The 14,883-nt window shown below is 36.4% G+C and overlaps 1 protein-coding gene across 2 annotated transcripts in view; it reads right to left on the bottom strand.

The window, feature by feature from the left end:
• Nucleotides 1-1,138: 1,138 nt before the first annotated feature.
• Nucleotides 1,139-14,883, bottom strand: part of LOC129321395 (uncharacterized) — a 28,128-nt gene continuing 14,383 nt past the window's right edge. Inside the window, exon 9 of one of the 2 annotated variants that reach the window (XM_054967139.1) lies at nucleotides 1,139-1,501. In XM_054967139.1, coding sequence (XP_054823114.1) covers nucleotides 1,472-1,501 — 30 coding nt within the window. In that variant the 3' untranslated portion in view covers nucleotides 1,139-1,471. Of the gene's footprint in view, nucleotides 1,502-2,280; nucleotides 2,769-14,883 lie in introns of those variants that run through there. The other variant, XM_054967140.1, reaches the window with a different exon arrangement.

Below are 14,883 nucleotides of genomic sequence, written 5' to 3'. Positions count from 1 at the left end.
ACCTAACCTATTTCGAAAGCACCATATCAAATGGCTGCTTTTGACTTGGTAGAACTCAAGAAGCAGTTCGAGGAGTTATTAGAGAAGGGCTTTATACGCCCTAGTGTATGGCTTTGGGGTTCGCCATTCCTATTTGTGAAGAAGAAGAATGCCAGCCAGTGGCTATACATTGACTACAGGCAATTGAACAAGGTGACAATAAAGAACAAATACCCACTTTCGAGGATAGATGATTTGTTAGATCAACTAATGGGAGCTTTAGTGTTCTCTAAGATCGACTTGTGGTTGGGGTACCATCAACTGAGGGTAAATGCAGAGGATGTGCCTAAGATAGCATTTTTACTTGATATGGTCACTTTGAGTTCTTGGTAATGCCAATTGGGTTGATGAATGCGCCTGTGGTTTTCATGGACTATATGAACTGCATATTCCATCCTTTTTGGGATTAATTTGTTGTTGTGTTCTTGGATGACATATTAATAAATTTTAAGGATAAGGAAGAGCATGCAAGACATTTGAGGACTGCATTAAGGATTCTGAGAGATAACCACTTGGATGCCAAGTTGAGTAAATGTGAATCTTGGCTACGAGAAGTGCAATTCCTCGAGTATCTGGTGTCATTGAGGGTATCTCAGTAGATCCTCACAAAGTGGATGCAATATTGTAATGGGAATGGCCAAGTTCAATGACTGAGGGGTGTAGTTTTTTGGGTCTAGCTGGATATTACAGAAAGTTCATTTAGGGATTTTCAAAAATTGCTATTCTTTGACTCGATTAATGAGGAAGGATTAGCTTTTTATTTGGGATGAAAAGTGTGAAACTGCTTTCGTGAAGCTTAAAGAGAAATTAACCTCGGTGCTGGTGTTAATTATTTCTAATCCATGGTTGCCTTATGAGGTTTATACGGATGCTTCTTTGAAAGGTTTAGAGTGTGTGTTAATGCAAGAAGACTGAATAGTATCATATGCATCCAAACAGTTGCAACCTCATGAAGAGAGTTATTTGACATATGACTTAGAATTAGCAGCTATGGTTTTTTCTCTTAAAATTTGGCGACATTATCTTTGTGGTGTAGAGTTTAATGTGTGTGGTGATTACAAGAGTTTAAAATATCTTGTGGATCAATAAGAGCTCAATATAAGATAAAGGTGAGAGATGAAATTCCTAAAAGATTATAACTTTGAGTTTAAGTACCATCTAGAGAAAGCTAATGTAGTAGCAGATGCTTTGAGTCGAAAATCACTACATGCAGCTGGGTTAATGGTTTGGGAGCACCATTTGTTATCGTGTTTGATAGAAGTGCAGCTTGAGACATCGAATTATTTGCTGAATGTAATTCACTCAACACCTATTTCCAATGAATTTTGGAAAGAGATATGTGAAGCTAAGTTCAAAGACAAGTTCTTGTCAAGTATACAATAAGATATAGAGGAGGGTCGTTCTACTCTATTCTGGTTCAGTGATGACGAGTTCAGCTTGTATAAGGATAGAATTTGTATACCTACAAATCAAGGAATTAAAATAAGATTATTAGAAGAAGCTCATTGGAGCAAATATATGATGCATCCTAGTGTGACCAAGATGTGCCATGACATGAAGAAGCATTGATGGTGGCAAGGTGTTGCTCACTGTAAGTGCATGGGTCGTAGCAAGTAATATAAAATGAGTAGAGTATCGTTCCCTCGAGGATTTGTTTAGAAAACTATAATCAAGCAAAAGACTAAGCAAATTTGATCAAGTTGAGCTACACATAGTTAGGTGAAATGGTTTTGCAAATGAAACTAACACTGAAAAATAAAGAAAGTGAGTGATTCACAAACTTCCAACACAAATTGAGACCTAGGATTATTTGTTCCCCTTGTATTTCATAACACCAAAATTACCTCCTCTCATAAATGCTTTTAATGAAAATAAGTGCTAACCTAGGGTTCTAAAAATACTTGGACAAGCTCTCTTAAGTCATGAACAAGTATTTAGTTAAATTAATTGCCCAATCTCTTGTTACAATTAATAAAACTCAATTTTAAACACCAACCCTAATGTGGCTATGTAAGGCTAGCAAGTATATCTCTATTTTACTAGCAAAACCATCCATTCAACATGCAAATATCAAGTTCTTACACAATTTTACCCAAGTTCTACACTCAACCTAGCCCTCTCAAGCATCAATTAAGTGAACCCAATATCTAAATGGTGGCCAATCAAGTAAAAGCATTAAGGAAAGAGTAAAATAAACACATATATATCATTAATCACAAAAAGAGAAGAGAAATATAGTGTTAATCCATACAAGGGTTCTAAATAATTCTAGAACAAAGGGTTTAGCTACTCGTAATCATCCACAAGTTATAAATATACAAAATAAGTGGACCCATTTCAGATTACAAGAGAGGAAAGGGAAGAGGAATAGAAAAACCAAAGAAAATGAGCTCCAAATGTCTTCAAAGCTTCAATCTCTTGATCCCAACTCTTCCAATGCCCAAACCCCAGCACAACCAAGTTTCAAAAGTGTCTAAAAGTTTGAAGAATGCGTTCTGGGTCGAGCTCTCAGCTTATATGTGTCCTAGCCAACTAATTTTTGATAAATGAAACGCAGCATTTTTCTGACAGCGACGAAAGTCGCGAACGAAAGTCACGACTTTGAGACGACTTTGACAGTTTTGCACTGTTTTTACAGTTAACGAAAATCATTCATTTTGCTCTTGATTTCTTCATCCAAAAGCTTTCCAAAAACATCCACAAAGCTCCAGAAATGCTTTTAATCAAAACTTCAATCAAAATAACATGAAATTAGGTGAAAAATATCAAATTAAAGCCAAGAACACAAGCCCAAAATAAAATGCACATTTTCCTAATTTGGGCAATGAAAACATATACAATTGAACCAAAATGAATTAGAATCAAAGGAAAATGTGATGAAATAACATGAACTTCTAGAGGTTAACACAAGGTATGAAGAGGGATGTTACTAAGATTGTGAACTAGTGTCCCACGTGTCATAAAGTTAAGATTAAACATTAGAGACTAATTAGGATGCTTCAAACTTTAGAGATTCCCCAGTAGAAGTAGGATAGCATATCAATGGACTTCATGTCTGCTCTACTGAGGACCCAGTTAGGATATGACTCTATATGGGTTGTTGTGGATCAGTTGACAAAGTCAACACACTTCTTGCCAGTTAAGACCACTTATGCTATGGGAAAATAAGCAGAGGTGCATGTAAAAGAGGTGGTAAAACTACATAGTGTGCCTAATGACATAGTCTTAGATTGAGATCCCCGATTTACTTTAAGGTTTTAGGGAGCACTTCAGAAGGCTATGGGTACTGAGTTGAAATTTAGTACCTCTTATCACCCAAAAATCAACAGACAGACTGAACGCATGATACAGACTTTAGAGGACATGCTTCGGTCATGTGCTCTTGAATAGAAAGGAAGCTAGAACAGCCATTTGCCTTTAACTGAGTTCACTTACAATAATAGTTATCACTCAAGTATTCAGATGACACTTTACGAGGCATTGTATAAGAGGAAGAGTATATCACCCTTCTGTTAGGTTGAATTGAGTGAAAGAAGTGTGATTGGTCTAGATATTATGGATTAAACCATAAAAAATATCAAATTTATTAGGCAGAAGCTTCTTATTGCCCAAAGCCATTAGAAAAGTTATGTTGATAGGCGACGTCGGCCATTAGAATTTGAAGTAGGAGAAAGAAAAGGAGGGAAAAATGTAGTTGAGAGGTGAGGAAGGATTAGCTCTACTAGGCAAGCATGATTTGGCTATCAGGAGTCTGCTTCGTTAGTGACTTGTTAGGTAAGTATCGTATAACCCTAAGCTTCATTTCTATCTCATTTTCATTAAATTTGATTGGTTGAAAAATTGGATCATGAAGTTTTAAGGCATTAGAATCTAAAAGAAAGGTATAAAAAAGGCTATCAAATAAAGAACTAAGGTTTTGTGATTAGTATAGAGTTGAATGGTTGAACTTTGAGGATTTAGACTCATTTAACCTAAGAAGTTAGGTTGAAATGGTGAAACTGGGTAAATAAATGAATTTGGAGATTGTTATAGTCATTTAAGCAACCTATAGGGCCAATGACTATAAATAATTGACTCATAAATTAGAAAGGTGTTAATTGAACCCTTTTGTGTGTTAAGGGATTTAATTTAGCCAAATCAATATGTAACATCTCGGTTTTTAATTCTCCTAATTTACTAAGCTTAATTAGGATAATTGAGTAAATTGTAGTGGTGTGTGACCAGTGAGGTTTAATAATCATATTCCATTGTATTTCAGCCCTAATTGTGGGCTCAATATCAAGTCAGGCCACCCGAGAATCAAAAGGAGAAGAAAATGAAGGGTTAGTGTTATTGTGCCACATACTGTGGCATGGAGTGCATCTGTCGTAGTGCATAGACACTTCAGATGTGGAATAGAGACCTTTCTGTGCTATAGGCTGCGATGCATTTAACATCCACCGTAGTTCATGGTCATTTTCCATAATTTATCAGCCTCAAAACTGAGATAGAAATAGAGAAGAGAGAAAGCAAAAAATGAAGAGGCATGCCAATCTCTACTAGGATTTGTTCTTAGATGACATTAGGAGTGTTTTGAAAGCTATAAATACCCAAGGAAAGCATCCTACTTATTAATCTCCCCATCTCTTCCACACTCATGAGTTTATGGTTAAGGTTTAATAGTGGAAGATTATTTTCAGTCCATATAGGTTATGGGTTCGAATCTATTGACTTAAATGAAATTGATGGGAGTAGATTATAGCATCTAAACTTAGGTATAATGAATTTTTGTGTCTTGGGTGGTTGCGCTTCATAAATATGCAAAAATTGCATTAATGTGGGTTGTTGGAAGAGTGTGATGCCATTATTGGGAGTTTAATAGCTCATTAATGTTATTAAGGACTAAAGAATTAATAAAACCAATGGGTAGGCCTAAATGTGAGCAATGTGGGGATTGTGTGAATTTGAAGTGAAATGTGAGTTGAGAGTTAGGTGTGATCGACATTATTGATGAAATCCAACCTAGTTAATTGTATATTAAGCTCTTTGACACCAATTTGGCTTGAAAATTCAAGCTTGGAAGCTATAATATTGAAGGATAAACCTTTGACTCAAAGGTTTGAGGTAATCAGGAGAACCCAATTTTAGATAGTTATTTATTAATTGTAATATGAGGTGAATTATGTGTTAAACATGCAAATTGTGATTTGTGAATGGTGTAACATGCAACGAAATTTGGTAATTATATAATTGCTTTTATGTGTATGAAATATGTGAAAAATGCTTGTGAAATGATTAGCATTTTTATAATGTGATTTGGTATGAGTAATTGATGATGAGATGAACATATGAGATTGAAAATGATAGGTGTTATGTGATATAAGTGAAAATAAGAATTGATGCTCACTTAGGTATCACTCGGTTGTGAGCCCAACATGTTGACTTTGATATTGAATAACTAAAAATATGAAAATGAGTGAGCATCATATACATCATGATCATTGGGTAGGAGTTCACCTAGGGATTGAGAATAGAGAAAAAAATCCATATAATATTTAGGCTGCCCTCCGATGCGGCATAACCTTGTCCTACAGTTTATTAAGAGACAGACAGTCCGATAGTTTGTCGAGGACTAGAAACTAGTTATCTCCACCAGTTCAATGAGAAGAATAGCTTAGGATATGAGACACCCTAGAGATTCGAGAGTAGGGGAAGTCGTGGTCCGAGAGTGAGTCATGTGATCTTTGACCAAGTCACACCTCACGATTAATGAGTTTGGATAGTCCAGTCATACCAATAAGCCCTATTTAGTGTTATAGCCTACGGTTTTAATCAAAGAAAATAAGGAGGGTATAAAGTTTGTTGATCATTACCTGTATAAACTTATGACATGTCACATGATTATAATGCGGCAAGTTGTGTGGATAATGGGTTATGATCACATGTTAAATATATTTTGACAATACACTTAGTGCATGTGAGATAAATATGATATAAAATAAGTAATGATAAGTTATGAAGTATGTGTAAGCATGTTTTAAGAACTTGATTTCATATGCATGTGATTAATTATAATTGATATATAATTGCATAGGGTAGGTTTTACCTTGGTTATTGAGTGTCTAGACTCACACTTTCATTTAAAATTTTTCAGGCTTTAGCGCCGGTGCAGAGAGGGAGAAGGCTCAAGAGGTAAGAATTATTTGTTCCTCTTATATGCCTCTAGTTTATATATATATTTTGTGTAATAGAATATTGTATGTTTCCAATTCTAGGTTGCATATTGTTACACTTGTACTATCTTGTTATTGCAAATATTTGAATTGTATTTTGAACCCTGAGTATTTGTGCATGAAGATATATATATGTTAAGGTCAAAACACTAGTGTAAGTGTAAGAAGGATATTTTCAATAGGTTTTGATTGGTTTGGATGCAATGCAAATGAAAATTACCCCCCCTTCTGTTTTTGGTGAAAAAGGGGTTGATGAGTGCTTTTATGCTATATTGGTATTTAAGTACATGTGATGTGTTATATCGATAGTCCTAGGTCTAATAGACATGGTCTAGCCATTGGGAAAGGCTTTAGGCATTCGTTTTGGGTTTTAGACACTCTTTTGTTGTGAAAAGTTGTGAAAAGTGGTCAAAAAATATTTGGGTGTCCAACTTCCTGTTGTGACTTGCTTTGGAAGTGAAATCCATGCCATTAATTAGTTTATCAAAAGAGCTTTTTCGTAGACACCTAGATCACATCATTTAGACGTCAAACGAAGAATCAAGACTCGTCAGAAGTTCCCCAATCTACTATCATTTATGTGCAACACATTACCGCGCATGGTGCTTGAGCTATGGCCCATGGTACAGAGAGCAACACGCCACGATACAGCGTGCTCAAGTCGCGGCGCATTGCCCTGTTTCACAATGAATAAGTTGTTTTTAACTGGTTTTTGATTTCTTTCACTCCTCCAAAGTATCTCATGCTTCTGTAACTTATTTTTACTATGATATAAGAGATTATGATTGATTTAAACTCATTTTGATTAAAAAAATTTGGGATCTATTGATTTTGAGTTAAAACTTGGTTAATTGCCTTTATGGATTAATCCTTGATTACTATAGGTTTATTTGATTAATTATGGTTAGTAGAATGAGATAATACAACTTGGTATCAGTGACTTTGGTTTTAAGAATTGGTTTGTGGTTTGTGGTTTGTGTAATTTGTAATTGAGATTTGTTGTGCAATGCATATAGAGAATTGGCAATATCCTATTACACTTATTGATTTCCCTTACCGAGCTAGTGCTCATTCCTTTTTTTCTTGTTGAGATTGCTTCCATCCTTAGTTGGGGAGAATACAGTGCAAATAAGAGCTACAAACATAAAAAATGCACTAAAAAATGTGCAAAGACTGAAACAAAGATTGATGAACCAAGAGCAACAACCATAACCTCAATAGGGTAATAAAGACAATGCCCCAAAAGAACTAAGGCATATGATGAGAGACATCCAGAGAAAAATGGATGGTTATGATGAGATCCTTAGAAAGAGACTTGAGGAGGGCAGCAAACCAATTGAGAGAGTTAGGGTTGACTAAGAGGAAGCTCGAAATGATGTGCACATTGAGATGCATGGACATGAAGAAGAAGAATACTATAAGGAAAGTATTCCTGAGAGGCCGATGCATTTAGTACGGCCTAGGATGAGCGAGTTAAAAGGCTCTATAGACATGGCTTTGAAGCGATTCACAAGATTGAATCCTCCTTCTTTTCAGGATTCTTTAGAGGATCAAGTAGCTGAAAAGTGGATTGATAGGCTCAAGACCATCTTCTCAGTCATGATTTGTAAGACTGAGCAGAGGGTTCTATTAGCTACTTTTAAGCTTGAAGACGCAGCAAAACAATGATGGGAAAGTTTGAGGCCAGTGGACGGCTCATAGTTGACATGGAGAGAATTCAAGAGGCAATTCTTTGCCTATTACTTCCTAGCCTCATTCTGGGCAAAGAAAGAAGCAGAATTTCACAAACTCCGACAGGGAAACATGAATGAGTAGGAGTTCATAGTGAAGTTCAATGAGCTATCTAAGTACTCCACCTACTTGAGTCACCACAATGATGAGTACTGGAAGGCCGAACAGTTTCTTGATAAGATGATGCCTGAGTTTAGTCAATAATTGGCTCCCTTTGACATTACTTCCTTCGAGGTTATGTGCAATAAGTTCAAAACTATAGCTACAAGGAGTAGAGTAGTGGAAGAAAAGAAAAGAGATGGTCAAGGGAGATTCTCTTCCTACATAGGTCCTATAGGTGGAGTGAGTAAGAAGTCAGGTATTACCCTAAGCATGTTTGGGAGATACAGTGCTGAAGGAAGCAGAAAGATTAGAAAGGGGTCATAATCTAAGGGATCTAACCAACGGAGCAATGCCCCGAGAAGTATGGGTGAGATTAGAAATCAAACGTCCCAGCAAGGATTTACAGCTCCATCTACTGCAGTGCCAGCTAGAGCTCTATAGTGCTACAAATACGAAAAACATCATCAAGGGCGGTATTGGGTTTGTTTTTTATGCAATAAGTGGGGCACATAGCCAAGTATTGCCTGAAGAATATACTTGCTCCTGATCAAAGATCTACCATACCAAGGCAAGTTTTCGCTATGACCATAGAAGAGTCTGAGGCTTCACCAAAGCTGATTAGAGGTACAATCGCACTCTGTGGTCACTAGATAGATACTTTATTTGATTCTATTGCCACACACTCTTTTATACCTGATGATCGTGCAAAGAGACTAAAATTGCATGTGCTTGAAATGCCGTTTTTCATGAATGTGTCTACATCGGCTGGTGCATCTATGAGGACTAATCGAGCTTATTTGAAATTGGAGTTCAACTTTAGTGATAGAGTCACTATTATTGACTTAATATGCTTACCTTCGAGTGATATTGATGTGATAGTAGGGATGGATTTGTTGTCTACTAATAGTGCGACACTTGACTATAATAGAAAGATAGTTTCCCTACCGGTTTATATAGCCGCAATTGTTACCCCTGAACCTGTTAGGTCATTACTAATAGTAGATTGTGTGACTCCTAAGTTCTTGTCAGCCCTACAAGTAGAGAAGTTAGTGAAAGAGGGTTGTCAGGCTTTCATGATCTACTGTTCCACACATGAAGTGTATGACAAGGGAATTGACAGGATTGATGTAGTGAATGAATTCCTGGAGGTATTTGATGATAGAATGTCAGAATTGCCATCGAAAAGAGAGATTAAGTTTTTAATTGATCCTTTGCCTAGTATTGAGCCAATCTCTAAGGCTTAGTATTGCATGACTCCTGCAAAATTGGAAGAACTAAAAAAGCAATTAAAAGAGTTGCTTGAGATGGGATTCATTCGATCAAGTATATCATCATGGGGATCGCCTGTGTTGTTTGTAAAGAAGAAAGATAGGAGTATAAGGTTATGTATTGACTATAGACAACTCAACAAAGTAACAATTAAGAACAAATATCCGTTGCCACAAATTGATGACCTGCTTGACCAACTTGCCGAAGCTACAGTTTTCTCTAAAATCGACATGAGGTCTAAATATCATCAATTGAAGGTTAAGGCAAGTGATGTACCTAAGATTGCATTCAGAACAAGATACGGGCACTATGAGTTCTTAATAATGCCCTTTGGTTTGATGAATGCTCTGGTAATCTTCATAGACTATATGAACAGGATCTTCAGGCCTTATTTAGACAAATTTGTAGTGGTTTTCATTGATGACATCTTGATATACTCTAAAGATGAAGAAGAACATGCAAGACACCTGAGAATAGTATTGCAAGTGTTGAATGAACACAAGTTGTACGGCAAATTAAGCAAGTGTGAGTGTTGGCTATGAGAAGTAAAATTTCTGGGTCATGTCATTTTTGCTGATGGCAGAATAGTGGATCCACACAAGGTTGATGCAATGCTACAGTGGGAGAGACCAAATTCGATAACCGAGATAAGAAGTCTCTTTAGTTTAACTAGCTATTACTAGAGATTCATTCAATCGTTCTCTCATATTGCTTCTACTTTGACAAAGCTAATGAAAAAGGATCAACCATTTATCTAGACAGAAAAGTATGAAGAGGCATTCTAAACTCTAAAAGAAAAGTTGACTACAAGGCCAATGTTGACTATTCTAGATCCCAAATGCCATATGTGGTCTATACTGATGCATTGCTTAAGGGATTAGGTTGTGTGACAATGCAAGATGATAGAGTTATGGCTTACACGTTGAGACAGCTGAGATTGAATGAGGAGAGTTATCCAACTCATGATCTAGAGTTAGCAGCTGTTGTGTTTGCCTTGAAGATATAGAGGCATTATCTCTATGGTTTATAATTTGAGGTGTTTAGTAACCACAAGAACCTCAAGTACTTGATTGATCATAAAGAGTTGAATATGCGACAGTGAAGATGGATAGAATTCCTAAAAGATTATAACTTCGAGTTGAAGTACCATTCGGGAAAGGTTAATGTGGTGGCCAATGCCTTGAGTTGCAAGACCATCCATGTTGATCCATGAGTATAAGTTGCTAGAGGATTTCTCTAGTGAACACTAGAACAATCCAGATTTTACCGTGTATAACTTGAATACGATGGTAATCACCAATGAATTCTAGAAAGACATGAGAAAAGCTCAACTTGCAGATAAGTATTTGTTGGGGATTAGAGATGAGATTGAAGGGAACAAGACCAAAAACTTTTGGTTTAATGATGAGGGGTTAGTAGTGTATAGAGACTGGGTGTGTGTACCTGAGGATAAAGGGGTTTAAGAGACTATTCTGTCTGAAGTGCATCGGAGTAAGTTCACCATTTATTCAGGAGCCACCAAAATGTATCAAGACATGAAGAGTTGGTGGTGGCACCTTAATATGAAAAGAGATGTAATAGAATACGTCTCCCAATGCCTGACTTCTCAGAAGGTAAAGATTGAACACCAGAGACCCCTAGGATTTCTACAACCATTAGAGATTCCCATGTGGAAATAGAACTATATTTCCATAGATTTTGTTATGGGATTGCCACGTACCTAAGCGAATCATGATGCTATTTGGATAATTATAGATAGATTGACTAAGTTTGCTCATTTCCTAGCCGTTAGAGCTGATTACTCTCTAGAGAAGCTTGCAGAGGTCTATATTCAAGAGATTGTGAGATTACATGGGGTGTCAAAAGAGATTATGTTAGATCGCAATTTGAGGTCCACATCGAACTTCTGGAAAGCACCGCACGAGGCCATAGGTACAAAATTGAAGTTCAATATGGCCTATCACCCTCAAACCGATAGTCAAACCAAGAGGACCATCCAGACTCTAGAAGATATGCTGCATTCCTGTGCCATCGAGTGGAGTGATGGTTGGGATAAGCACCTACCTTTGGCGGAATTCTCATATAACAACAGTTTTCGTGCAAGCATTCAAATGGCTCCGTATGAGGCCTTGTATAACAGGAAGTGCAAATCACCCTTTTATTAGACTAAGTTCATTGAGAGAAGTATAATGGGTCTTGATTTAGTGGATCAAATCATTGAGAAGATTGAGACTATCCGTTAGAAGTTGTTAACTGCTCAAACTGGACAGAAGAGTTATGCAAATAAGAGGAGACTATTAGAGTTTATGGTAGGTGACCATGTGTTTTTAAAGGTCACACCTATAACTAAAATTGGGAGGTATATTTATGTAAAGAAGTTGACTCCTAGGTTTATTGGGCTATTCAAAATCCTTGAGAGAATTAGGCCTTTGGCATATCGGATTGCCTTACCTCCTCACTTGTCGGGTGTGCATGACATATTCCACGTGTCTCAATTGTTGAAATACCAATCTGACTCTTCACATGTGATTGAGCCCAAAGATGTAGAGTTACACGAGAATTTGACATATCGGGCTAAACAAGAGAGAAGTGCCGATATTAAGGAGAAATAGCTGAGAAACAAGACAACTCGGCTTGTGAAAGTCATATGGAAAGTAATAACTCCTAGTGATGCTACGTGAGAAATCGAGGAGAAGATGAAGCAACAGTATCCTCACTTATTTCAGTGAGGTATGATTTACTAAGTTTCCTAGATTAAGCGAATTTTAGGGATAAAATTTTTAAAAGGAGGGGAGAGTTATAACATCCCAATTTTTAATTCTCCTGATTTACTAAACTTAATTAGGATAATTGAGTAAATTGTAATGGTGTATGACTAAGGAGGTCTAATAATCATATTTGATTGTATTTTGGCCCTAATTGTGGGCCTGGTATCAAGTTGAGCCACCCGAGAATCAAAAGGAGAAGAAAATAAAGGGTTAGTGTTACTGTGCCACACGCCGTGGTTGGAGTGCATCCATTGCGGTGCATAGACACTTCAGATGCAGAATGGGGACCTTTCTATGACATGTGCGTGGCGCATTGATCGTCTGCCGCAGCACATGGTCATTTTCTACAATTTATCAATTGCAAAACTAAGATAGAAAGGAGAAAATGAAGAGACGTGCCAAGCTCTGCTAGAGTTTGTTCTTGGATGACATTAGAAGTGTTTTGGAAGCTACAAACACCTAAGGTAAGTATCACATTCATTAATCTGCCTATCTTTTCCACATTTATAAGATTATGGTTAGAGTTTGATAGTGAAAGATGATTTTTAGTTCATATAAGTTATGGGTCTAAATCTATTGACTCAAATAGAGTTAATAAGAGTAGATTAAAGTATCTAAACCTAGGTATAATGAATTTTGGTGTCTTAGGTAGTTGGGCTTCATAAATATGAGAAAATTGCATTAATGTAGGTTGTTGGAAGAGTATGATGTCATTATTAGGATTTTAATAGCTCATTAATGTTATTGGGGACTAAAAAGAGTTAATAAAATCAATGAATAGGCCTAAATGTGAGCAATGTAGGGATTAGGTGAGTTAGAAGTGGAATGTGAGTTGAGAGTTATGTGTGATCGACATTATTGATGAAATCATACTTGGTTAATTTTAGATTAAACTTTGACACCAATTTGGCTTGGAAATTCAAGCTTGGAAGCTATAATATTAAAGGATAAACCTTTGACCTCTTCAAGATTTGAGGTAACCGGGGAATCCTATTTTGGATAGCTACTTATTAATTGTAATATGATGTGAATTATGTGATAAACATGCAAAATGTGATTTGTGAATGGTGTAACATGCAATGAAATTTGGTAATTATATAATTGCTTTTATGTGTATGAAACATGTGAAAAATGCTTATGAAATGATTGGCATTTTTATAATGTGATTTGGGATGAGTAATTGATGATGAGATGAATATATGAAATTGAAAATGATAAGTGTTATGTGATATAAGCAAAAAGAAGAATTGATGTTCAATTGAGTAGCGGTCAGTCGTGAGCCCAACGAGTTGACTTTGATATTGAATAAATAAAAATGTGAAAATGAGTGAGCAATGTATATGGCATGATTAGTGGGCAAGAGTTCGCCTAGGGATTGGGAGTAAAGAAAAAAATCTATATGGTATTTAGGATACCCTTTAGTGTAAGGAGCATAGCCTTATCTCACAGTTTATCGAGAGAATGTATGATAGTTTGTCTAGGGACTAGAACCCATCTCTACCGGTTTAATAAGGAGCATAGCTTAGGGTGTGTGACACCCTAGAGATTTGAGAGTAGGGGAAGCCGTAGTCCGAGAGTAAGTCATGTGATCTTTAGCCAGGTCACACCTCACGATTACTGAGTTTGGGTAATCCAGTCACACAAATAGAACCCTATTCAGTGTTATATCCTACGGTTTTAATAAAAGAAAATAAGGAGGATATAAGGTTTGTTAATCATTACCTATGTAAACTTATGATGTGTCACATGATTATAATGTGGCAAGTCGCATAGATAATGGGTCATGGTCCCATGTTAAATATATTGTGACAATGCATCTAGTATATGTAAGATAAAGATGATATCAAATAAGTAATGATAAGTTATGAAGTGTGTGTAAGCATGTTTTAAGAACTTGATTTCATATATATGTGATTAATTATAATTGATATATAATTGCATAGGGTAGGTTTTACTTTGGTTACTAAGTGGCTAGACTCACTCATTTCATTTAACACTTTTCATGCTTTAGCTCTAGTGCAGAGAGGAAGAAGGCTCAAGAAGCTAGAAATTATTTATTCCTGCTGTATGCCTATATTTTGTATATATTTTGTGTAATAGAATATGGCTTTCAATTCTAGGTTGCATATCGTTGCACTTACACTATCTTATTGTTGCAAATATTTGAGTTGTATTTGAGCCTTAAGTATTTGTGTATGATGATATATATACGTTGATAGGGCCAAAATATTAGTGCAAGTGTAGGAATGATGTTTTGAATATGTTTTGATTGGTTTGGATGCAATACAGATGAAATTACCGCCCCCTTCTGTTTTTGGTAAAACAAGGGTTGAGAAGTGATTTTATGTTATATTGGTATTTAAGTACGTGTGACGTGTTGTACTAGTATTTAAGAGCCTATTTCAAAACCTCCATATAGAATGGCCCCTTTTGAATTGGTAGAGCTTAAGAAACAACTCGAGGAGTTGTTCAAGAATGGCTTTATATGCCCTAGCATGTTCCCATAAGGTTTACCAATCTTATTCATGAAAATGAAAGATGGCAGCCTGCAGCTATGCATTGACTACAGGCAACTGAACAAGGTAACAATAAAGCATAAGTACCCGCTTCCGAGGATAGATGATTTGCTAGATCAATTAGTGGGAGTTTCAGTGTTTTTTAGGATCAACCTGCAATCTAGATACCATCAGTTAAGGGTTAATGTGGAGGATGTGCCTAAGGTGGCTTTTCTTATTCGATACGGTCACTTTGAGTTCTTGGTG

This window comes from Prosopis cineraria, unplaced genomic scaffold (assembly GCF_029017545.1).
Source record: "Prosopis cineraria cultivar Desert tree isolate PC_DT_omini unplaced genomic scaffold, ASM2901754v1 PC10, whole genome shotgun sequence".
NCBI lineage: Eukaryota > Viridiplantae > Streptophyta > Magnoliopsida > Fabales > Fabaceae > Prosopis > Prosopis cineraria.
This window is presented reverse-complemented; position numbering and strand designations above follow the sequence as displayed.